At 38.1% G+C, this 26132-nt stretch overlaps 2 protein-coding genes across 2 annotated transcripts; both read right to left on the reverse strand.

Annotated features, from left to right (window-relative positions):
* Nucleotides 1–2509: 2509 nt before the first annotated feature.
* On the reverse strand, nt 2510–5898 carry LOC126590691 (zinc finger CCCH domain-containing protein 66-like). Its single transcript, XM_050256183.1, has 2 exons — nt 5717–5898; nt 2510–5030 (listed from the first exon to the last, which is right to left on the reverse strand). The coding sequence occupies exon 2, from the start codon at nt 5007–5009 to the stop codon at nt 2889–2891; it is 2121 nt and encodes a 706-aa protein (XP_050112140.1). The 5' UTR covers nt 5010–5030; nt 5717–5898; the 3' UTR covers nt 2510–2888.
* A 6241-nt stretch (nt 5899–12139) lies between these two features.
* Nucleotides 12140–16681, reverse strand: LOC126590689 (protein SMAX1-LIKE 7-like). The gene is made up of 3 exons (XM_050256181.1): nt 15124–16681; nt 14456–14702; nt 12140–14270 (listed from the first exon to the last, which is right to left on the reverse strand). Exons 1-3 carry the CDS (start codon nt 16299–16301, stop codon nt 12372–12374), a joined length of 3324 nt encoding a protein of 1107 aa, XP_050112138.1. The 5' UTR covers nt 16302–16681; the 3' UTR covers nt 12140–12371.
* Between the last annotated feature and the right edge of the window lie 9451 nt (nt 16682–26132).

Genomic DNA, 26132 nt, shown 5'->3' on the forward strand with positions numbered 1-26132 from the left:
CTAGAAGTATAGTTTTTCTTCATTCGAGCGATGGTATAACCTGACTTAATAAAATTTAAATTACGGGAGGTTAATTCGAATTTAGATGCAAAGAGAGACATTGTATAACCAACTTAACAACGCTGAATTTTACGGCCAAGCTAAGTATCCTTTATTTGTAATTAAATATAATAATTAAGGATGTGATTATTATGCCAAGAAAGAGGAATGATATTATACTGTGATTCAAAATTCTGCGCAAACATTAATGCAGACTTTTTCACTTAATTCTTTATCATCAAAAGGGTTAGGAGTTCAAACTTCAAACCAGTGGGCTAAAATTCTAGGGATTAATATTTTAATCCAGTTATGGACGGAGTCATGATTAAAAGGCAGCATAAAATTACTAGCTCCCACTCTTTCCCCTCAACTTTGCTTTTGTTGATGAAGAATGTTTGGCTACTCAAATGAATAGAAACTCTTATTCAAAATACTTTGTGTTTAAATTATAGAATTTTGTGCTTATAAGCATAACCGTTCATATTATGAATCACTTTGTAAATATTATCTTTGCAAAAATAAATTAAAAATGATTGTTCAGTCCATCTATTGTAGTAAATACATGGACGGTTCGTAGTACTTTTACAAGTTTTGTTCATCTGTTTTTATACAGTTCAATGACTAAACGACATTGGTTTTAATTGATTTTTTGAAGAAGCAATATTTATAAAATGATTTATAACATGAACAATTCTGATTATAAATACGTAGCCAAATATTATTCTTCATTAGTATATTATAAATTACATATTCAACATTCAAAACTGATTATGTAAATTGCAAACTTTAAAAAAATCTGTTGTCTAACATAGAACATAGAATATCTTTGTGACGAGTATACATGTAATCAGTATTATAAACACAACGATATATATCTCAGTTACACAGCAAATTCTCTGTAGAGCTTGCCCTTGTAAAGGTTCTTAATTCTAATCCTCTATACTAGAAGAGGAACATCTTCCCCTTGGGTATCAAGCTTAGCCACTAGGGTTCCAAGAGAGGCAGTTCCTAGTCAAGCAATTCGAGCAACAAGTTTCCATTAAAAATGCATGGTCAAGTTTCATGAGCAATTATTTGGAATTGGTACACTAGAGGAAAAATTATTAATTTCTCGAGATTTACTCTAAAGGAAATTTCAGTAGAACAATTTAATTAGGGTTGCTTTCATCGAAACTAAGTTGAATAAGACCAAAATACAGAAAGTACCGTACTTTTATGAGAAGTATCTAACAGATGACATGATTTAGGCACCGCTAGCCAAGTTTTTGAGCTCGTTTGTAAATGCTTTTGGCAAAAAATGTTTTTGAAACCAATCCTTAATAAAAATTCAAATGAATTCTATAAGAGCACTTTAAATGCTTCTCCAAAAAAACACATATATATGATGCTTCTCCTAAAAGAGCACTTAAAGTGCTTTTGAAACCCAAAATCAATTTTACCAAAAACACTTTCAGTCATTTTAAAAGCACTTCCAAATAAGTCATTTATCTTCTATCAAAGTAGAACAGATGCTTTCTTCTTTTGCAATTTAACCAATAGAAATCACATACATGTCAAAAACCAGCCCTTGCAGCTCAACAAGTAGGGTGACACCTCTCCCCCCCCCCCCCCCCCAACAAAAACAAAAACAAAAAATCACCATTTAAAGGAGGTTTCTGATTTATTTTACTAGTGATAAAGCAGGTAGTTCAACCCCAATCTAAAAGGGTACATGTGTTGTGATACTGTTTGAACTTTGAAGTCAAGTGGGTGGAAACTGGAAGAAAATCAAATTCCCTGGATTTAAAGTTGATACTTGTGGGCCAAGGCATCTCTGGGTGTTGGGACTGAAGCCACTAATCGTTTTCTTTATCTAGTGCTCATGCCACTAACAATTACCCAACTACTAAAAAGCAGATTGAAAGATAGAAAAAGCAGAGATAGTAGGTCTGCCTTTTTCTGTCTCTTGCTCAACAAAATATCACCCCTATTGGGGAGACTGGGAAGAGATTCACCATTGGAAAGCCGAAGTAATATGCAGATTTCAGAAAAAGGATAAAATTAACATCGTAAAAGTAAAACCAGAGACGGAAAACGTAAGGAACCATACACTATGTTTATTTTGGCCTTTTGGATTGAATGAATCGAAAGAGAATTAATGGATATAAATGAACGTGAGTGGAGAATAAGAGGTGTGTGAAAATCATTTTACGAAAAGTATAAGTCTAAAGCTGGATCCTTGAAGATGGGTATTGGGTGTGGGTGGGGGGAATTCTATTTCCAAGTTCAAACAAACAGGAAAGGTTTTGCCGTGTCACCAAGTGCATGTGTCGCTATCTCCTATCACTTGTCTCATCCCTCTCTCTCATCGTGGGTAACGGGATGAGAAATAGGGATGCACGGGTCTATGCACTTGATGACAACCAAGGTTTCCGATATCTTTCTCTTGACAAGTAAATGTACACAAAAAATTCAGCACGAGAACACAAAGTTGGCCAAATTGATATGAATATCCTGAATTTATGAATAATTCATCATTGTAAGAGCTGGTCATACATATAAGGTATACAACCGACCAAAAACATAATAATTAACTTGATAATTATGATTAACATGGAAATCTCTCAATTTTTTCAGCATTTTTCTGTTCGAGATTCACATGGAAACTACAACGAAGACGAACTAATTCAAAGGAAACACTCTGTGCAGAACTTGCATTCTGCAGACTCATCTTTCTTTTCCGTCGGGTTATTTCCTCTCTTCTCCGGTTCCTTCAACCTTAATTGATGAATACAATAAAAATTTAAAAAATGGCAGGAAAAAAATATAGTTAAACGTCAACGAAAGGAGCAATCCGGGGATTTGTCGATTTAAGCCACCATCTGCTCCTGCTCAAAGTAAAGCTGCTCCACCCAAGCGGGGAGCATCTCTGGACCTCCGTTGTTAGGGTGACACTGCTGCTGCTGCTGGTCCTCGAATCCAAATTGCCCGCGTTGTTGCGAGGCTTGAGGTCCATCCTTGACAAGAGATTGAACCCATGATACGTCAGGCTCATCACCATTTGTTGGCATCATGGATGAAGCTGTTGGGGAACTGCTCCCGTTGCTTCGGAATCCAAAAGAAGCAGATTTCCTCAGCTTGTTCAGCTCTTCGCCCTGGATACCCCAGTCTAATTTGCCACCAGGAGAGCCCCAATCTGAAAGGTTAGAGGGCTTTATTGTTCCAAAATCAGCAGAGGAAGAAACCACAGAATTACGGTTGCCAGCACTACGCTCAATGAAGCTCTGACTCCTCTTTGCAAATGCAGCAGACCTTGAATTAAAAACAGCAGCTGCACTAGATGCATCAACTCCAAACATCGGAGAAGCCCGTACAGGAGAGGATGAGAGGCTGGCAGAGTAGCTGGGACGGGCCTGCAGGTTCATATTTTGGCGCATCTGGATCCCAGTTGGAGAATGTAACTGGGATGCTGTTGCATCCCGTGAAAGGCCATTAAATTGAGGCAAAATTGCAGGATCAAGAGATCCAAAAATGTCGTCAAGGTTAGTAGGGTTCACTCCTCCGAAGGTATTCAATTCCCCTGTTCGATTCCCAGATGCAGAAAAGGGCGATGCAGGAGATAAGCCTTTGTTCCAGCTAGATGGGGAACCGGACATCTCATCAATCAAGCGTTGCTGCCTTCGACGATCCCTCTCCAGGCTAAGCATCTCGATCTCAAAATCCATATCTCTAGCACTCAGAGTAGATTTCAATCTGCTACCTGGAAGCTGCAAAGTGGGGGGTGCAAAGTTTGGATTGTTCTGCCACATGTTTCCACCCATAGGAGAAGAAGGTCCTGTGGGAGTCATGGGCGGAGTTGAATCAGGAGGAATCATCATGGATGGAGAGTTGAGGGAAAGCGGGGTAATTGACCCCATGTCCAGAGAAGCAGCAGTGGCTGAGAATGATCTCGGAGAAGGCACAGCAGAACCTGTCGAAGCATACAAGGGGCGAAGCTCTTCTGGCTTGTGAGCAAAGAAACAGACCCTTCTTGTGCATCCCGTCTCATCCTTGCAAAGACGGGTACGGTACTGGGCAGGGTGAAGCCAACATTCAAAAATACCATGTGCATATTCACAAGCATCTCCCTGTCTGCAGGTCCCCTTTCTGAACTCCGGGCAAGGAACACAGCTGTAATGATATTTCCTTGGATCACGCCGCCTTGCATTTTCCCCCGGGTGGACGAACGGACACTCTGTCCAGTCATGAGAGTAGGCCCTTGAGCACGGCTTGACCTTGAAAGTATACATTCTAAACTCATCCGTGCTATAAATCCCGTTCTTGATGTCCGGAAGAGAAAGATCAACAGGATACTCTTTCTTCTCTGTTCCATCCTTCGAAGCACGAGGAGTTGTCATCTCTTGCTGTTCTTGCCCTTCTGTCTCATTAATCATTTGCTCCGAGAAGTCGAAAGGTTCATCAATACTGGGAACACCCTTGAGCATGACCTCCAAAGCTTTCTTCCTCGAACCGAAGCTCGAACTATAAGCAGGTGCGATCAAGTCACCTGGTTGGTTTCCATTAGCATCAAGAGAACTCGCATCAGCAGAAGCAGCAAGCAAGAGCTTGACAACCTCAGCCGAAGCAGCAGAGCCACCAGCAACAGCACAATGAAGAGCTGTAGCTCTATCTGAACCGCAGGCTTTATTAACATCAACAAGACAGGATTGAAGAATATAATTCAACACGTTCATGCTACCGAACATAGCGGCGACCATGAGGGGAGTCCTCTCCTCAAACCCCAACTTCTTCGAGCCAATCAGCCTCCCACACCAATAGCTCGCCTCATCAACATCAAGACCCTCTTCCTCTACAGCCCTTTTGAACCCTTCAAGATCATCGCAGGCGGCTAGTTCAAGCAAAATCGAAAAGTTAAACCGCGTCCCTTCTTGTTTCTCACGCTCCATGATCGTATCAGTGGAAGAAGGATTCCTCTTGGAACCACTGCACATGGATGTCAAGACAGTCTCTTCCTATAAAAAGAAGACATCAATTCAAACACCCTCTGTCAGAAAGATCACAAGCATGGGCACTTTATGGAGGAAAATTTCAATCTTCCAAAGGTGCGCAAGGGATTTGATCAAAACATAAAAATTCAATCTTTGGTGTCATCATTTAACCATATTGTCAAAACACACATGTTGACCAATTTCAGGCAAAAACTGAAACAGAAATCTGTTACAAACCCAACAAACACAACCACTCATAACAACCACACACCCACTTGTTTGGTTGCCAGGAAACTGGGAAAAGAAAATTCACATACAGCTCTCTCTCTCTCTCTCTCTCTCTCCACCCCCTTCTAGTAAAACAATCCAAAACTCAACTCTCACGCAAATTCTTCTACTTCTTCCAAACTGATAATTCCCAATAAATAACAACATCCATCAAAGAAAAAGAAAAAACCAAAATTCAACTAAACACAATTCTTCTACTTCCTTCTTCCAACTTTTTAAACTCCCAACCAACAACAAACAAACCCATTAAAGAAAAAGAACCAAGCTTTCATTCAAAACTCCCATTTTCTCAAGAACCAAACAGAAAATTCAACAACTTCAAGAAAACAAATAAACCCAAGTGGAATTACACCCCAAATAATCGAATTAAGCAAAGAAAATACAAAATAAAAAAAATTGAGAATTAAAGAGCAGGCGCATACCTTATTGCAGCAGAGAAATGAAATACAAAGGAGAAAGAACTCTTGAGAGTTGCTCAGGAAAAAAACCAACTCCTCCCACCTCCTCTTTTAACTCTACCCAAAAAAGGACCAAACTATTAGCAAAGACAGAGACTTTTCGTTTCTTCCTTTTGAGTTTTTATGCTTTTTATTTTTATTATTATTTTTTTTTCTCCAGTCAAAAAACAAGAGCCTATGAAATCTGCGAGCGCTCTCTCTCTCCCTCTCTCTCTCTCTCTTCGTCTTCAAAAAATTAAATTAAATAGAAACCCCAAATAAATTATTTTATTTCAAAATTCTGAGTGGGTCCTCCTGGTTTTTTTAAATATCTAAGAGCATCGAGTAACGGATTGCCGCGTGTCCACGATACTGTGAAACCGACCTCACCAAAGTGATGTGTTCAGATTCCAGGATTGTCACCGCATAATGCATTTTGTCTTTTAGTGGTGACGTGGCGGAACCTCCACCGTCTGTGCTACCGAAGAGAAAAAGAACCGATTCGCTTCTAAATCATGCCATCGTTACCCGCAGTCACAAGCGTATGCGTGACGGGAAGATTTTAATTGTCAAGAAGGTACATCACATATCATTAAACAAATGATGATATATATGCTAAAAAGTTAATAACTTACAAAATAAAATCTTCACAATTCTTATTAAAACACGTGGTGTACCATTTGTGTTCCCGTCACAATTATAAATGACTTATTATATTAGCATCCCACAAATTGTTGAATAAATCTCACATACTTAATATACCCCACATTTACTTTTTCAATTAAAAACTATCTTAATACATCTCACTTCCTTCCCCATAATACCTTCACACCCCACGTTCTTAATATACACCTTATATTTTCTACATACACCTCACATTTCTCAAATCTTATAACACTCATTTTTTATTTTGCTGAATGATTTCAAACTATCTGAACATTAGTTTGCCGAATGATTTCAAATTGAATGATTTCAAAAAATGTTTAGGTTCATTTGAACGTTTTTCAATAACAATAATAATGATTTCAAAGCTTTCGAAACACTGATTTCGTGTTTCATTCGTCAAAAATTATTTTTCTCAATCAACATATTTGTAGTTTCATTGCTTAGGATTTTATTCAACAATGGAGAATGTGAGGGGTTTTGATAGTTGAAATAGATAAATAATACGTTAAAAGTGATTTGAGGTGTATTTATAAAAATTTTATTATTTTTTAAACCTAATAAGATCAAAATTGTCATTACATTGTAGAGTAAATTAGTCATTAATATTAAATTTTAACGTGGAATACATAGTGCTAATATAAAAAGCCTTAAAAATTTCTCGTCGAGGAGTTGAGTCAATGTGGTGGAGCGCAGTTTTGTATTTCAACGGTTTGTTCGATGCCCATTTGTCCGTCAGCGTTGGATCGTGGATAAGAAGGGTGAGGTTATCAGTTGTAGGTGATATCGTTGTGCACCGCGCACTTTGGAATTCTTGGAGCCATCGACGAATGAGAGAGGTTCGATGCTTTCTAGAATCCTCGCTTTCGTTACGCCTGCACCTAATTTTTGAATTATTTTTATAAATTAATGACGTAATAAATGGACCAAAACAGTCTTTTTCGTTTTTTCCGAGTAAATTGTAGCTATGATCCCTTAACTTTAACTCAATTGGAGCAATGGTCCCTCAACTCATCAAAACGTGTAGTTATGGTCCCTTAACTAAAAATCTATTAACATTGGTCCCTCAACTTTAATTCAACTAGAGAAATTGTCTCTTAACTTTAACCCAATTGTAGCAATAGTCCTTCCAACATAACTCGTTTTGACAAAAATTTTGACGTAGTTGACAAAAATGACCATAATAACACACTTTGATGAGTTGAGGGACCCTAATTGTATAAATGGTCATTCCAACATAACTTATTTTGATAAAATTTTGATGAAATTGATGAAAATGACTATAGCTACACATTTTGATAAGTTGAGAGACCAATGGTAATGGATTTTTAATTAAGGGACCATTATTCTAATTTGATTAAAATTAAAGGACCATTGCTACAGTTTACTCTCTTTTTTTCTCTTCCTTTTTTTCCTGGTAAATAAATTGGGCAGAAAAGTCTACGGCCGTGGGCGCTCTCATTTATGTTGTCTCCTTGTTTTTGGAATTTTTTTTTATGACATCCCTTTCCAAAAATATTTAAATCAATTCCTAGCGTTGGCTTTTTTCAAATTTCAAGTTAGCATTTCATACAGTACATCGGCACGTCAACCATCAGCTGATGGCCTTTTCAAAGAAAAAAAACAATTGCAAATTGGTATTATATTCCTCAATTATCTTCGTTACAAGTCCATGGTGTCTTTATTTTCTTCATCGGTCAGCCTAATCATCTCAATCATCTTTGCACCATGTACTAATCTCCTCCTTAATTTATGCTTGCTTCACTACAAATACATGATTTTGCTCTTAAGAGACGGGTTAAAAAAAATATCATCGGTTACGTTTAAAAAAAATGAGTTTCGAAATACTGAATGTATCCTAATTATAACATTTTATCTCATATTCACTCATTCACTTGAGCTGATTCCGAAAGCTTATGTGTACCATGATCGTGACCAGACACTTACGTGTTTGTATTTTTGGCAAGTGCATTTGTTGCATCAACCAAATCATTTCTTTTTCCTCCATTATAAAAAACTTAGAACAAATAAAAAATTTCAAGTAGGTTGAAATACATGGTGAGTAAATGAAGAGTAAAGTGAATAGTACCATGATTGACTTTTTAATGTAAAAATATGATTTTTCGTTAAAATGAACAGTATCGAGAGCTTTTCGTCAAAATTCCCTTAAAAGAATCTAGGTAAGTTGGAATTGTCATGATTTAGTAAGTGCTCCAACTGTGACACCCATTGAAGTTAATCTAATTACATGTAATTACTTTTCAGTTGCCAAGACTATATTGTCATTACGAAATCCAATCAATGATTTGATCCCTTATCAAGTCATCACTACACAGCAAGACCACATTCCTCATTTAAGCGGAGAACAGCTCGCTAAAGCGATACAATTAACAGTAATCAGAATTAATTCTAAACTCATTGAAGCATCATAGGAACCATTTAATATTGAAAACAAAGAGAAAAAAGTTATTTTTTCAAAAAGCAATCCACGAGTATTCTTGCTCTCATATAATTCTTATATATGTGAATACGAATCGATTTTACTTTTTCTTCATAATCAATCTTCTCGTTTACGATTAACCTCTTCATGCTAAGGAGACTTTCTAAAAAATAGAACTCTCTATAGATTATCTGCTAACTCATGTTTACAACATAATATTTTATGAAAATTGACATTAAACTATAAGACGACAAAAAGTCTATGAAAAATCCGACTTTGAAAAAGTCTACGTAGCGTTTCTCTTTAAAAAAACAGGAACATAAATTTGAACTCCAGGACAAGAGCTTAGTGACAGTTCATGACTATGAGCATAAAGACTCCAGCTTAGGGCTTACTACTTTTCTTCAAAGCAAAATTTCCAACTTAAACACTAAGACAATCGGACGGTCATCCTCCATGGACAATGGACAGATCAACGGCTCACAGTGTGTCCCAAAAATCAAAAGCCAAATTTGACTATGGAAGCTAAGAAAACAGGGATTTGCCATACCAGATTGAAAAGTCAATGAAGTGTTTTCAAAATACGACCCCACCAAGGTGGAAACGACATCGTAGATTACATGCAATGCAAGATAAGGTGCAGGTCAGTGTCATTTGGTGTCGTTTACTTGGTCGAAAAAGACGTCTTATGTGGTGTGATCACTCTATTTCCATCCTTTCAGCATCAAAGTTTTGGATTCTAATTAGATGTTGAGACGGTGGACGGTGTGTGCTTATTTTTTGTCATCCCTTTGTTTATTTATTTATTTAATTATTTTTCGCGGTCACAATTCATGTTTTGGAGCAATAACGAAAAATACTTCATCATTCTTTTGCGAAAAGAGTGACCTAAAGAAGAAGTGAAATTTCATTCCAACCCTAGAAGTCAATTACTTGCATAAACACAAACAAATTACGAGGTAGTTTAGGGTTGCTCAATTTTTTTTTAAAACAGTTTTTCAAAAAGTTGGGGTCTTAAATTTGTTTGGCAAATAATTTTTTTTCTCTAAATCATGGTCCAAAATAGCAGAAAGCAGAACCAACTATACATACACTTCTAAAAAAAGCGTTTTTTTCATTGGAGGTAGGCAGGTGAACAATACCAACTAATGAAACTTTCATATTTACAATCTTAACCCCATATTTTCTTTGCTAAAATCATTTTTAGAACTATAGTTTACCAAACACTTACCCTGTTTTTTTTTTTTTTTTCATAGTTGTTTATTTTAACAGCACAATAGAAGTAGTTTCTACAAAAAACATAGCAATCAAGCTAGCCCTACCAATAACATATGGTCCAATATTCTAGTGCATAGTATGTTGGGTTTTCACTCATGTGTCCCAAGTTCGAAATTCTCCCCCTTTCCTAAATTACTATAATTGTTTTGAACCCTCCCCTTAATAATAACTAGCCTTCGTGCATGCACTTATGCGCGTGCAAAAGACATTTTTGAATTACAACGTGCAACTCGTGACTTACACGTTTTAAATGTATTTATAAGCGTAAATTGATAAAAGGAAAGTCAAAGATTTGAAGTAAATAAATAATCTTAGATCATGCTAGAAGAAACCCCTCATAAACCAATTAAAGCAGCTAAATCCACATAATAAAATATGTTTCTATTGAATTTATATTAAGAATAGAGAAAATAATATTCAATAAACAACTGTTTGAATCATATTATTACTAACTCATTGTGAGGCTAAGCCCACCTCCTTCCCCTTAGTGTAGATAATATCGTTTGTTCAAAAAAAAAATTGACAACTAATTTAATCACATTATTATCCGTGTGCGAAATACCTTTTTTTAATCAGCAATACACGTCTCTTAAGATGTTTTGAACATGTTTAAAATAGAGAAAATAATATTTAATAAACAACTAATTGAATCACATTATTGCTAGCCTATTGTGAGGTACTAATTATTAAAAAAATAAATGTACACAAAAATTTATTTATTAAAAAAAACTATTAAAATGATAAAAATACCCCTGCCACATTTGATGCATTATTTTGGGTTGCTTTAGAAATTTTTTCATTTGAGGGGCATTTTTCTCCAATTATTTTTTATGAAGTTTGTGACACCAAAAAACATTGTTCATTGGACCCTTGGCTTTATATATAAGGATAATTTCAAAAATATATATATACCAATAAGAAAAAATTTATGTGGAAAATCAGCTAAAAGAAAAGGTAAGTTCACTTGTTCTTCTTTTTCAGAAAGTGGAATGCATTAACTTTCTTCCAAAATCTCAATTGTTGGTTTTCCTTTTTCTTTGTCATTAAGTATGGAATATATTTTCAAGAGAAAGTTGGACAGACAATGCACAATTATCATGTTACTAGTGGGAAAGGTGTCACAGCCGTTTATGCAAGACTTTTTTCTGTTTGGACTTTTCTATTTTGGGAAAAAAATAATTAAAAACGTGGAGAAATGAGCAGAACTATAAATGAAGAGTGAAGAGTGTAAACTTATTGTCCATTTAACCACTTAATATTACGATTTTATGATATTTTTTTTCATTTGTAAATGATGTTTTTATTTTGTGAATCTCGCAAATTATGAGATTCGAATCATAAATTGGTTATCGGATTGGAACCACAAATTTATAGGAAATTTTAACAAAAAACTTCTGGTACTGTTCACTTTAACAAAAAATCAAATTTTTACACTAAAAAATCAATCATGGTACTATTCAGTTTATTCTTTTATTTTATCTTTATCGTTAAAACTCAAAATTTTCAAGTTATTTTCATTAATTTTCGTAAATTTATATCCTATTAATTACGTTTGTTTGGATCAAGATCTTATCCATTGACAAGTCTAGCTGCCGGACCCAAAGTTTTGTTGTTCAGATCGAACCCAAATTAGTGACGAAAGATTTTCTCGTCAGAAGTTTGGGGCCCGTTTTAGGTTGAGTTAACAATTTGAAGACTATCTTCTAGAATTTCAGTGAAAGCCAACAGAAAAAGCCTGTGCCAGTAATACAATGCAGTTCTAGCTTTTTGCCAGTTGTGGGAGTCGATTTTTGTTGGGAAGTTGGAGAACCAACCGAAAATCAACCAAACGTTTAGTTTAGTGATATTTCTCTTTCCAATCTTCAAAGACGTCCGAAATTCAAATCCCTCGTTTCCCATTGAACAGAATGGAGAAAGAAAACCATTGTCTTTGAAGATATAAAGACTGAAGCCTAGCAGACGAAAGACACTTACATGCAACCAAGATGCTAGTTTGACGATATTGAAGCCTAACACACTACTCGATGTGGTTTAATTTACCAGCATGATATTACTTAATTGTTTTGAGATACCGCTACCTTGGTCCTTGACGTCCTAGTCAGCATATACATTCTTACATAAGTCATTAATACAACACAAATGGATTCACCCAAAAAAATTATAGGACTGAGTAGAAAAACAAAGGCTTTATGTCAAATGCCATATGCCAAAAGCTACAGTATACAACATGTACTACAAAAAGCACAGTTTCGCAGAAAATTAACCTAGACCAATTCGAGCAGGAAGGCAAACGCCGGGAGCTTGTTCGTCGACGGAAAGGGTTCCAGCGGCAGCCAATTTTATTACAGAATGAGCAGTGAGACGGAACTTCAGGCGTGCTTCGACAAAGCTTCTGCTGAGAACTTGTTCAACCCACTCCTCTACGGCTTTCTTCTTGTCCGATAACCAGCCAGCTGCGAGTATCTGCACCATGACTCCAAAATCAATCTCCAGCTGAACCTCATATCCGAAGATTTTCTTCAATTCGCGATTGATTTCCTTCACTATTTTCTCAGCGAGTGCTTCAAAATCAAATGGCTTCAAAACCACTTTTTCGTTCACTCGACCAAGGAAATCTTCCAGCCAAGCTTCAGAGTTTTCGGAGATGGAGTCGCTGTCACAATCTTCAGAATCTATGTTCTTGTCAGGCTCCGCTACTGGCAGATTCAAATCGAGAAAGTTCCTTAATTGCTTGTTGGACTGTTTCTGTAGTTCAGAGAATCGCTCTAAGGAGGCATTGGTGTCAATCAGCTTTCTTTTATTTGTAGAAGAAGACGGGTTTGAGGTTCCATCTCTTGGTGCAATCCTCACATTCATGCCCTTGCTTTGATTGGCATCCCCAAGATTCCGAATTTGCATTTGACATTTCTTGGCGGCAAGTATGACCTCCTCGGAGAATTTATGGGGTTCATTCTCTCCAGAGCGGCTTTTGCTGCTGCTTTTGATAGTGGAGGTAGTCACGAAGATTATGTCGTTAATGCTGATTTCTCTCCCATGCGAATCTGGAAACTTTCCAGTCCTAATGGCCTGGGACAAGCTTCTCTGGGCAAGAAAGTCCGCCTTATCGACATTTTCAAGGAATACCACCGAATGAGGTCTCCTGCTTAACTCCCCTGCAACATAATCAACAACTGTCTTACCCCTAAACTTCACATTGTAATCATCTACACCTTCGGATTGAAAAACAGAGTTTGTTTGGTAACCCCTATCTTGGGAACACATATCAGCAGAAATTAAGCTTTCTCTGGAGCCAAAAAGTATCTCAGCAAGTGCTAAAGCAATTTTCTTCTTTCCGACTTTGTCAGGTCCAACCAAAGTCAGCCATATATCTCCTCTGAGTTTCGAACACTGATTCCTTCCACTACCAGACTTGCAACATGCCACAGCTTGACTAATACTGCAAATGGCTTCATTTTGCCAGCCAACCTTTTCTGTGAGAACTCTCCTAAGTGATTTGATATCACTTGGATCAACCTGCCCTCCAAGATCAGACGCAGAGCAGGAAGAGGACCGGGCAATATGGCGTGAACTATTTTCACTCAATGCATCAAATTCAGCAGAAATGGAACCAGAGAGGTGTCTGGAACTCTCTCTAATATCTTGTAATTTAGGACTTCTTGGCCCTTGACTGGTTGATCCATACAATGTTCCCAATCCCAAATCTGTTGCTACAGAAGTAACTGATGAAGACGATGTGTGGTCAGTGGAAAGATTCATATTGTGGATGGGGTAAGTAGTCTGGCAGGGGCTTCTCATTTCAACTTGCTGACCCTTTGAATCTTTAATCAATAGCTCTGACCGGAGGCAAGCATTCTCAGCAGCATCGGAAACTACTTGCATAGGCAAGTTCTGTTTTGATAGAAGACTCGTTTGCATGTCCATCGGCTGGCAGCGATAATGAATAGCATGTCCGCTTTCATTTAGAGATGAATCTTCACCGCTGTTTTCTTTTCTATTCCAGACTGCTAGGGAGCCCTCACCAGATGCAACTTGAGGCCCTGCTTGATAAACGTCCACTTTAGGGAATGGTTGAGGGTGATGATTTTGTCGGCAGATATCATCCCATTTTTTCTGCAGTGCAGATACTGTAACATTCGTTGTTGTTTTATCATCTTTGGTCTGCACTGAATAATGAAGCACACTTACACATGTTCTCAAGGAAATAAGGGTAACAAATTAAAATCCAACCAGTTACAAGAAACATGCTCGTTAAACTACATGTGTTTGTGCGCAAAGGCATGCTTTTGTGTGCACAAGAGTTATTCCAACTCGATACAAAATTAAACTCTAAAGGGGTTACATACCTTTGCTAGATCGTCTCCCTTGCCAGTGTCAAGTTCGCACGTTTGCAACCAAGAAGGCAAACTATCTGACCGCTGATCAGCTGCTGAATTAGTTGATCCTATTTTCAGAACAGAAGCAGCTTCTTGCTCATACTTCTCTGTGCACTGATGACAACGTTTAAAGGATTGATATGTGCTGCTCAATGGACTTTTGAAGTCGGACGGTGCAGGAAAGAATCCGCCAAATGGAACGAAGGACCCCATCAAACTGTAAGTATATCATGAGCACGGAACTGTGAGATCCAACAAGCACAAAACAGTCAGACACTTAAGTGTTTTACCTGAAACATACTCTCCATGCATTCACACAACTTATACCAGCGCTATCGACTTAAACATTATAACATGTACATCGAGAAATGAATGCATATATGGATTGAATGCTCTCACTCTGAAGTTAGCAAATTATGCAGCTTACTGCCTAAACCAGAGTAATGAAATCAAACACTTCATGGCTTTAGGGAACAAAACATCATATGTTTCGCGTATCAAACCCGAAACCACAATCAAATTATGACTTCAAGCAACTTCAGACACACATCAAGCATGAATCCACAAAAGAGAATATTGAGCATTTGCCCCAACAAGTTGAAAAGGAGCATAAAACAAATTCAGAGTTAGATAACCACCTGGATTTCGAGTAAACTCCTTCCATTGAAGCTTTAGAAGAAGTAATGGGAAGAAGATGAAGATCCCAATCCTTCTCAATCGTCGAAAACCGAAGCAAAAGCTTCCTAAACACTTCATGGCTCGCCGCCCCGCCAATCAACCGCAATTTTACACCATGGATCTCCAACAAGCTCTTCAGCTGCAGCACCACAAAGCTCAGAGCTTCCTCCGCCACCACACCCTCACCCACTAAACCCTTCAAATCCCCAATATTTACAATAACACCACTTCCAGATCCAGAGCAGCGCTCCGCCATTCGACCCACCTCCTCAAACTTGCAACCCATCTCCTCCTTGCTTCCGCCATTGAGGACGAACTCAGAAATCTCCGTCTCGATGGAAACTACGCTGAAGCTAGCCACTTCAGCAGGTAAAATCCCCGCTTTACCCTTCTGCACGGCCTCGGTGAAGCTCTTCAGAGCCTCGGCGGCGCAGACGCCGAGTAGCAGCGGGTTTTTCCCGCTCTTTTTAACCAACAAGTCGGCGATTCTTCTCGAGTTCTCGTCTCCGTCTTCGAACCCGGAAAGCGGCAAGCTGAATCCGGGTCGGGCGGGGTCCGCGTCCGTTAAGTTGCATAGGAAAATGGGCGGGCATCGGGTCCGAGGAAACCGAGCCGATTGAGTCACCGGCGGGTGAATAATCGCGACCTTTATGTCACAGCTTCGAAACCCAGCTTCTCCGAAGACCCGACTGACAATCGGATCGTCCAAGATTGATATGACGAAGTGTTTCAGCTCGACCTTCAAAAGCGAGGCCGCTTGCTGCTGGCTGTGAATATGGTGCAAGTGGAAGCTCTCCGGTTGCCGCCTCTGGTTCGCCTGGGACCGCTTGATCGCCGCCATGAGCGAGTTCGACACGGGAGGCTCGTCCTGTGCCTTCGACGACGGCAACCTGTCCAAGGAAACTCCGACAGACAGCTCGAGAGCCCGGAACTGAAGGCGTGGAGAGTACGCGCTGCTCTTGGCGCGGGCGCATGCGTCGCGGAGGGCCGAAGACGGCAAGGAAAGCAAAGCCGAGACGGCGTGGAGCGACGTCGTCTGGGCGTGGCTCCGCCTACGCGCTACAGCAACCGCGTCGTCCAAAGCACGCGCCGCCTCGTCCGTCAAACATTGCCTGGCTGCATTCACCGGCGTCGGCATCGCCGGCTCAGCGTGTATAGTAAAATATAATATATGTATATGTATCCACGGACGAAGACACAAACACCTTTCTATGCGATGAATACGTGTCTTTGTGTAGCGATTTCGAAATAAAATATGGAAAAATACTGAGAAAGTTTCGATTAAATTATGCAATCTCGGAGGAGAGCACAAAAATGGTAAGAGAGAGGGGGAGGGAGAGATGAGAGAGAGATTTTGTTGTGCTGGTGGTGTTGCTGTATGCCGCGGATGTACCAACAGTTTTTGGGCGGGGAAGGTGATGGGACATTGGATTAGACATTAATACAAACACATGGCGAGCATGGCATAAATTCGCTTCTTTCTTCTCTCCCCCCCCTTTTGGTTTTTCGTTGTTTTGAAAAAGTTTAGACACCACTTGTACGAAATTATACTAGTGCAACTTATCTGTTTAATTGCAGAATTAAATTTTGATAGTTTTAGTCTACCCGATTAAATACAAATGCATCTCTTACGCTTAGAAAAACCATGACTCGTAACGTTCTTTCTATTTCCTTCATTATCTTTTCGTGTGGTCTTGAGCCTCCTTAACATTTTTAGAAGTGTCATTTATTGTATAATTAAAATCGCGCTCTTATAAAACTATTTTTTTTTAATTATTATAAAAATTTGTCATTTAGAATTACGGTTTAGTGCTATTTCATTTCATTTGTAAGTAAGATGTATTAAATTCGATTCTCGTCAATAACAAATTTAAACCATATTATTGCTAGTTAGAAAAAAATAATATGAAATTGTACTCATAAAATCAATTTACTGTAAAAGGCCAAGGCGACGATTGGGAGGAAGAATCGACCACTGGTGGTAGGAGAAGATTGACATTTGATCCTGATGCCGTGTCCACTGGCGAAGATTTACAAATGGGCCAACATCATGATATTAGCCGTCGATGTCAAGCTGTTGAGCCCCTTGAGAATTAGCCTTTCTTTATGTTTTGACGATAAATTTCCCAAATTGGTGATGTCAAAGTGAATTAAGTGATAAAGGCCATTTGGAGGAGCAATGTGAAATTTTATCTCTTACTTAGTCAATGGTTTTTCTTATCGTAATGGCATTGGCTTTTAGTGGGTGGTTTACTTATTAACTGATAAGCATTTATTGAGCAAGTAGTGTCATTAGATAAACTCTGCCAAATAAAGTCGACTCTGATTCCAAATTACGTAGTTTGATTGCTATTCCAACTTTTTAGGTTTATCAGCATAATCATCTATCAACATTACCGATATCATTCTAACTTAAAACCTATTTACTAAGTGTTGGGTTTTCTTACAAAAGGTATTGGTGATTTTAAAGGTGGAAATCTCATACTTTTACGACAAATGTCCTACAAATAAATAGATTATGTCTTGTAACCAAGATAGATTCGACCACAATTCATTGAGTGCATACAACGTGTCCAAAAACTGAAAAGAAGATAAGAATTTAGTATTGGGATAAACGCTACCTGGTCCTTAAGAATTCGATAAGTCGGTAATAAGGGATAGTATGAGAATTATTGGACGATGATGACTTGGTTACAAAACAAATTCGGCCTACAAATAACGTGTTAACATGATCCGACGTTCCTACCCAAGTTTTTTTCCTCCTATAGTCTCAAGTCTCAAATAATAGAGGTGTTTGATTTTGACGTGTTGTTTTTGTTGTTTGTACTCGTCCTTTGTTCAACCTTTCGTTTTCCTTTTTCCTTGCTTTTTTTTGTTTGTGCTGCATTTACACACACAGGTAAACATATGAATGTCAAAAACAGTCTGAATACACTACAAACTAAAATATTGTGTACTTTTGACACACATACGTGTATTACTTAAGTTCATTGTCCTATTCATTTTTCATCTCCATCGGAAGGAAGAGATCAATTTAAGTTCCTTCTCTTCTAGCCACCTCCTGCAACCTTTGTGATAAGCCTTTATTTTTCATGTATCATGATGACACCTGAAATCAAGAGTCGAACTCCATATTTCTTTTAGCCATTCGTCAAGTGCTTAAGTGTATCACTTATTTTACCAAGCCCCTTTTAACCTATATTTGTCCTCCTCCTGCTTCCTTTGTTTTTGGTTATCGTCTCATCCAATCCTTATGCATATTTATTATATATTTTATTAGTCCTTAAGTTTTGGAGTCGCCTAAGGCACTATTTATAGGAGCTAAGGCATCTCCAATTGACCCAGCCAAATGGTTATAGGGCTAAAAATAGCTCGAAATGACATGAAAATTGTCTTCAACTGAGGGCTAGGCCAAAGGGCTCGTGGGTCCCATCAGGTCAAAAATGGGAAAACTAGCCAACCGGTTGGCCAAGAGCAGCCAGCCCCAAGCCGGCCCAATTGTTTGAATGCAACGGCTACCTTGTGTCAGCATGACGCCAGCTAGCAACGGCTAGATGAAGTCATGTTGACGCCAGGTTACTATTGCCTTTGAATTTTTTTTCCTATAAACACCTAAGTCATTCATACACCATTTCTCACATAATTTTTACCATTTCATACTATCTTACCTCATTTTAAATTTAATAACATTAAACTTAAACAACACAATCTCCACCCTAGTACTACTTGGGGGAGTTATTCAAACTTAAACAACATGAAATTTAAACAACATTAAACAAACCATTTAACAACATAAAACTTAAACACCTACTTCATGGTTCTTTTGGCCCAAAGATGTGCACGAGATTATGTTGTAGGTACTTGTTTGTGGCACGCAAATGTATCATCCTATGATGCCTCATGTACTCATTTAAAGAGATATTACCAATTCTTAGATCCAAAGGCAAATTAGACTCATCATATATTTTTGCATGATCCCTGATTGACCTATTTGGATTATCTTGGTTGTCATCAAACTCTCCATTAATATAGCTATCTCGCTCATCCTCCGCAATCATGTTGTGTAATATGGTGCATGACATCATGATAGAGTTCAATTTATCTCGACTTCACCCTTTTACCACTTCCTTAATGATATTCCACCGTGCTTATAGAATACTGAAAGCTCTCTCAACATCTTTCTGGTATGCCTCTTGGTGTAAGGTAAACCACATTTGAGCGTCATCCACATGGTTTGCAATTGCTTGGACAAGTGTCGCTCACTTTGGGTAGATGTCATCTGCCAAGTAATACCTTATATTGTACCGACAATCGTTGAGGTTGTAAGAGTGACCAGCAATAGAGCCACCCTAATGAGGTTGTCCTTCAATTGCTTCGCACACCATGACCCCACCATTGCTGCTATATATGTTGTGTTGTGCCATGCTTCATCTTCTTCATCGGACTTTTCATCTTCTCGTATCATCTGCATCCATTTATCTTCCAATTCAGAATTGGATGAGGACCTCTAGTTGGAATGCAAAGAGGATCCAAAGTTAGAATTCATTCAAACTTGAATTGAAAGAGATACTGGAAAAGGCAAAGATGAAAGTGTGTGAATTATACCCCAATATCCAGCCTATGTATTAACATTGGAAGTTGAAAATAATAAGTGCCACATAGATAAGAATCCTATCTAAAATTTGCACAACCAATTACATCTTGACATGTGGCACTCGAAATCCTATCCGAAAAATTATTGAGATTACATTTCGACAAGAAATCTGAAGAGTTGCTCACTTTAGGGGTGGGTTCAAAAAACCGAAAACCGAAAACCAAACCGGACCGAAGCCGAAAAAAACCGAACCGAAAAAAAAACCGAACCGAAACTCTCAAACCGAACCGAACCGAATCTGTTCAGTTCGGTTTCGGTTTTTGAGGTTCGAAAACCGAACCGAACCGATATATATATTTAATTATTTTTTTCAATGTTTATAAATAGTTTAGTCATACAATTATAACAAAACAGAACTTGTTGTGAAGTTGGTTAGTGAAACTTTCCAAGTTGGTGGAGGGCATGAGTTCGAACCCTCTTCACGCCCCTCGGATTTTGGGATTTTTTTTTTAAAAATTTTTTATAATCAAATCAATAAAACCCTAGCAGCCACACTTTTTCTATTTGTCACTTCCCTCATCTCTCTCTGCGCAGCCACACCTCCAGACAGTACTTCCTCCATGCCTCCAATTTCTCCCTCTTCTCTCTCTCGTCCCCTCTTCTCTCTCAGTCCTCCCTCAAGCTCCAGCACCGATCCCCATGGCTGCGAGCGTGCAGACCCTGCAGCAACCCTTCCTCTCACTCGCCGTCGCCGTCTCTAGCACCCATCCTCGTCGCCGTCTCTCAGCGATCTTTCTCTTATCCCTCTCACTCGCCGTCGACTTTCTCTCGCCGGTTCAAGGCTCAAGTGTCGACCCACAAATCCCCTCCTTTGCAAGGTTAGTCTCTCACCCCATGATGCGTTTTGCAGATTTTTTTTTTCAATTTCGTTGGTTTTGAACTTCTGATGAATTTGATCTGTAGCTTCTAAATTTCATGGTTTTGCAATTTGTTTTGAGTTGCTGCAGATTACTTGTTGTTTGTTGTGTCTGAGATTGTGAATAACTAGTTTAATCCATCTGGTAGTAAATTTAAAGTGGAAGCGGAGAGGAAGATCATTTTGGAGGTGAGGGAGGGACAAAATAATGAAATGGCTTGTGAAAATTTAAGTGGGAAAAGAACCGAACCCAGCCCTACCCGAACTTGCCATTCAGCAGATCCTTCCTTTCGTAAAGGTTGCACATCTCACTTAACCTATGGTTATACTTTCCCTAAGAAGTTTGTTGTAGTTTTTAGGCAGTTCTAAATACTGTTATGCTTTTACTTACTATGTTTGCCTGCCATAGGAATTGTCGACAGATTCTTCCCAGCACGTTCGTTCTGCATTGGCTTCAGTAATACTGGGAATGGCACAAGTTTTAGGAAAGGCAAGAAAATTTTGGGGCTGTTATTTAATTCAAATTCTTACTTCGAAGCTAATTTTTCTCCCTCTCACTGCAGGATGCAACTATAGAGCAGCTGCTGCCTATTTTTCTTTCTCTTCTAAAAGACGAGTTTCCTGATGTTTCAATATCTCATGTTTGAAGGCTTCTGGTTTGAGTATTGATGTTTCAATATCTCATGTTTATCTCTTGGCTCAGAAAAGCAAAAAGAACAAGAAAAGGAGTGATGTTTATGGGTTTTTGTTTCTTTTCCATCATCATATACAATGAATTTGCTGCCTATGATGGTTAATCAACTAAAAACATAGAATCCTTTTCTGTGGGTGGTTGACAGGTGGTGTGATTTCAAAATGTATAAATTGTAGTATTCGGTGATGCAATATTGCCTCGTTTTAGATCTATTTTACTGAGAAAAAAAAAACCGAAAAAAAACCGAAACCGAACCGAAAAAACCGAACCGAAATTTCGGTTTGGTTTCGGTTTTGGCAAAAAACCGAACCGAAAAGAACCGAACCCAGCCCTAGCTCACTTTAGCGACACGTGTCACTCGAAATCTTATCCGAAAATTTATTGAGATTACATCTCGACAAGAAATCTGAAGAGTTACTCACATCACGTGTCACTCGAAATCCTATCCGAAAAATTATTAAGATTACATCTCGACAAGAAATCTAGAGAGTTACTCACGTTAATGACACGTGTCACTTAAAATCCTATCTGGGAAATTATTGAGATTACATCTCGACAAGAAATCTGGAGAGTTACTCACGTTAGCGATATGTGTCACTCGAAATCCTATCAAAAAGATTATTGAGATTATAGAATGATAAGAAATCCGGAGGCTTATTCATTTGGTGACAAGTGACACTCAAAATATGTCCGAAAACCTTATTTTAATATGGTAGTTTAATTAAGTAACCATATTAATTCAATTAAAATAATAAATTATGTTTGGCCTATGGCCCTTTGGCCCCCTCGGTTGGAGATGATTTTTTATCAAATGACTATGTTTTGCCGAAATCCTATCCGAAAAATTATTAAGATTACATCTCGACAAGAAATCTAGAGAGTTACTCACGTTAATGACACGTGTCACTTAAAATCCTATCTGGGAAATTATTGAGATTACATCTCGACAAGAAATCTGGAGAGTTACTCACGTTAGCGATATGTGTCACTCGAAATCCTATCAAAAAGATTATTGAGATTATAGAATGATAAGAAATCCGGAGGCTTATTCATTTGGTGACAAGTGACACTCAAAATATGTCCGAAAACCTTATTTTAATATGGTAGTTTAATTAAGTAACCATATTAATTCAATTAAAATAATAAATTATGTTTGGCCTATGGCCCTTTGGCCCCCTCGGTTGGAGATGATTTTTTATCAAATGACTATGTTTTGCCTATAGCCCTTTGGTCCCCTCGGTTGGAGATGATATAAAATCTGGCATGGCACTGTTCATTAAAATATAATTTCTTGGAGGGCTATAAGGCTAAAGGGAGCCTTCTGGCCTTCTTTCGGTTGGAAATGGGCTAAGCTCCTTGTTTTTAGTACTTGAGGCAGCATGCAATGCATGCTTAATAAGATCCATACAATAGAAAGGAAAAAAGAGGGTGAAAGATAGAGAAAGATAGTGTTAGGGTTTTACATGTAGAGTTTGTATTAGCATGGTTGTTTTTCCAAAGTTTGGATTATCGAAGTGAGTAGTTTATGTAATCTGTTCTAACAAATTTTATTTTCAGATAAATGTGAAAGCTATGAGCTATTGTGGTTTTACTCTATGTTCAAGTCAAGGATGTTTGATTTCGTGTAATCGCTTTCCATATGTATAGCAGTATATTTACACATTTTATGTGGAATTGTTTGAGATGTTCATAGAACATGAGAACTTTAGTGTTGCATTAATACAATTTGGCCTCGTTTGGCAGCTCAGACTATACTGACTATTTCTGTCGGATAAGATAAATAGTCACTGGATAGTACTGACTAAATTAGTCGACTGTTTGGTGTAGTATCAGACTAATGATCGTATTATTTATACTATGTTTAGTATTATACCGGATATGAGGAATCAAAATTAAAAAACAAATTAAAAAAAAAGTGAAATCATATTTTTGTTCCTAGATCTCTCCGCACCCCCTCCCCAAAACTACCTCTCTCTATCTCTCCCTTCTTCTTCTTCCCCGACTACAGAAGAATCCCAAATAATTGTTCCCCAGATCTCTCCGTCACACCCCCAAACTCCCTCCCTTTCTTTCCTTTATTCTTTTTTCCCGACTGCAGAAGAATCCCAAATAAATTCAAACAGCCAGTTGCAGAAGAATCCCAAATTGAAATCATTTCTCCACCACACCATGTTTCTTTGCAAGACCCAGTGGCAGGGGAGGACGGCGAGTAGGCGATGAGGAAGGCCACAAGGAGAGGATGACGAGGAAGGCGAAGAAAACTAGGAGAGCAGAGATGGCGAGAGAAAACGACGTGACAGAAGACAATGGGGAGGACGGAGATGGCAAGAGAAGGTGACGGGGAGGACGACGATGCTGAGAGAAGGCAAGAGAGAGAGGGTCGAGTTCGCTAGAAAGGAGAGCGAACCCGACTAATAATCCAAGCGTTTTGGTTGGTTTTATTAAGTAGGCGTAAACCGTGTTAAATAACCGGTTAAATTAATCCGGCGCTTATTTAGTACGAGGGAACGCCAAACACCCGAGTCCGTATAACTAGTATTATCCGATCATTTACTCGATCTGCCAAACAGGGCCTTTAAGTCCTGAAATTTAGGTCTGGAGTATTTGATGATAGTCATTGTTCATAGAGCTATATTTTTGTCTTTTATAGTAGACCTAAATATTTGAGTTTAGGTCCAAGTATTGGAGTTGGTATAATCAAATATCATTTGTATAACCATCGTTTTGAGGTATTTAGTTTTTCAAAAGCGGCCTTTTTAGAAGCATGTCAATATTTTAATCAAAATGCACGATATTTTAATCAAAATACAATGTTCTTTTTTCTAAAAGCACTTAAGTGCTTTTGACATCAGACCATTTTTAACTTTTTCTTCCAAATATTATTATGAACATTTTTAGGATGTGTTTCTTCTAGGAGCTGGAACCCGACAATTTGAGACCCGTTAGGGGAGTTGGCGTGTTGGGTTGGTGATTCAACAGCGGATGGCGTGAAAGTCCAAGCTTTCCAATAGATGTGCGATAGGCGGGAAAGGGAAGGGAAAGGAAGTAGACGAGCGCAGTAGAGGAACAAAGTAGGTCTTAGCTAGTCCTATGGTTTTCCGGGACTCTCACTAAAAACTTCTAGCAAAGCTATGAGTCTTGGCTAATCTCATTAATGTTAGTCCTGCATGATAACAAACACTGGACTACACTAGGAGTTAGTTCAGTCTAGTCCAATGAAACTTAGTGAAGCCAAACAAACGGTACCTTAGTGATTTTAGTTTTTTCAAAGGACATTGTTATTGCCACTCTAAAAATTCAATAACATAAGCATGCCTAACTTTGTGTCGAGTTTGACTCACATCATAATTAAATTAGTAATCATAAAGGCAAAGCTGCAAGAGTCTAAGTTTATAGCATGTTTACTTATCATGAATGAGTATAAAAAAATCAAAAAACAAGTTGGCTACACATTAAGATTAGTAATTTGATACTTTTCCCCGATTTCAATTTCACAGTCAAATAACATGATTGGTCCTCAGACCAAAACAAAAACAAAAAACAAAAAACAAAAAACATGAATGGTCCAACATGTTTCTATCTCAAAATTTTTAGGTCATTTTTTCCCAGTACATATAAATCTTCCCCAGAAGCAAACATTTTATTTATTTTAAGGTGTTGGACCGGACTAACCCTAACCCAATAAGCAAACTTAAAATAGTTCATGTGAACATAATCTCTCCATCATTCTCTTTATATTCATATCGTAATCCCTCATTCCCTTCTCTCTTTTTCTCCCTCTCTCTCCTATAAATGTTGGAGTTGATGTTTATGGTTCCTAGTGCTATCTTTGCACGGACTTGGATTCTCTGCCCTCCCATTTCGGTGCCCTTCCCGTGCCCTCATGTTTTGTACGGTCACGGTTAATCCATGCTAACATTTTATATTGTTTTTTATAAAAATAATAAGACAAAAAAAAATAGTAATATAAAATATTAACGTGGCTTAATCATGACCACACAAACAGAAGGGCACGAAGAAGGCACCGAATTGGGAGGGCAGAGAATCCAAGTCCATCTTTGCACACATCAATTTCTCCACCTCTTAAGTCTTACCCTTCCAAATACCGCAAGAGTCACCTCCCAGGAATCACATCCCATTCCCATCCCATCCCCCACCCCACCAAAAAGCTCTTTACTCGTGACAGCCTCTTTTGGACTAGCATGCATCAACTTGCACGTCCAACTCCACTCCACTAGAGTAATAATTGTCTGTTAATTCGGCAAAGATAATTATTACTAAGAACAATTGTTCAAATGCATCTTCACCTGTAAATGAATTGTCTGGATAATTAGTATTGAAAAATTAAATTTAAAAAAAATTAATAGGAGTAAGTATATAAAACTCTCCAACGTTTTAGTATCATACCAAATTGGTCTCAAACTTTTTAAACATTGTAAACAAGTACCCAACCTATTAAAAATGTCATATCCGTTAAACCCCAGTTAATTTTCAAACATAAATTATATTCAAAACCCACTAATTGGGTATATCATGGTTATCATTAATTAGTTGCCTCAAAATTTGAATTTGAATCATAGATTATATACTATGGAATGATCAAACATGTTTGAATTGAATCGAAAATGGACTCAAATCAAAATTGACACAAATTGAATCTCATAACAAAGAAAAGGGTTAAGAATTCAGGTAAAAATTCAAGGAACTAGTTTCCGTTTATGTCATTTCCTCATTCATCGATTCTCAACTCTTAAAGTTTCTAGTT

The sequence above is a fragment of the Malus sylvestris genome, chromosome 11, assembly GCF_916048215.2.
Source record: "Malus sylvestris chromosome 11, drMalSylv7.2, whole genome shotgun sequence".
In the NCBI taxonomy this organism is placed as follows: Eukaryota; Viridiplantae; Streptophyta; class Magnoliopsida; order Rosales; family Rosaceae; genus Malus; species Malus sylvestris.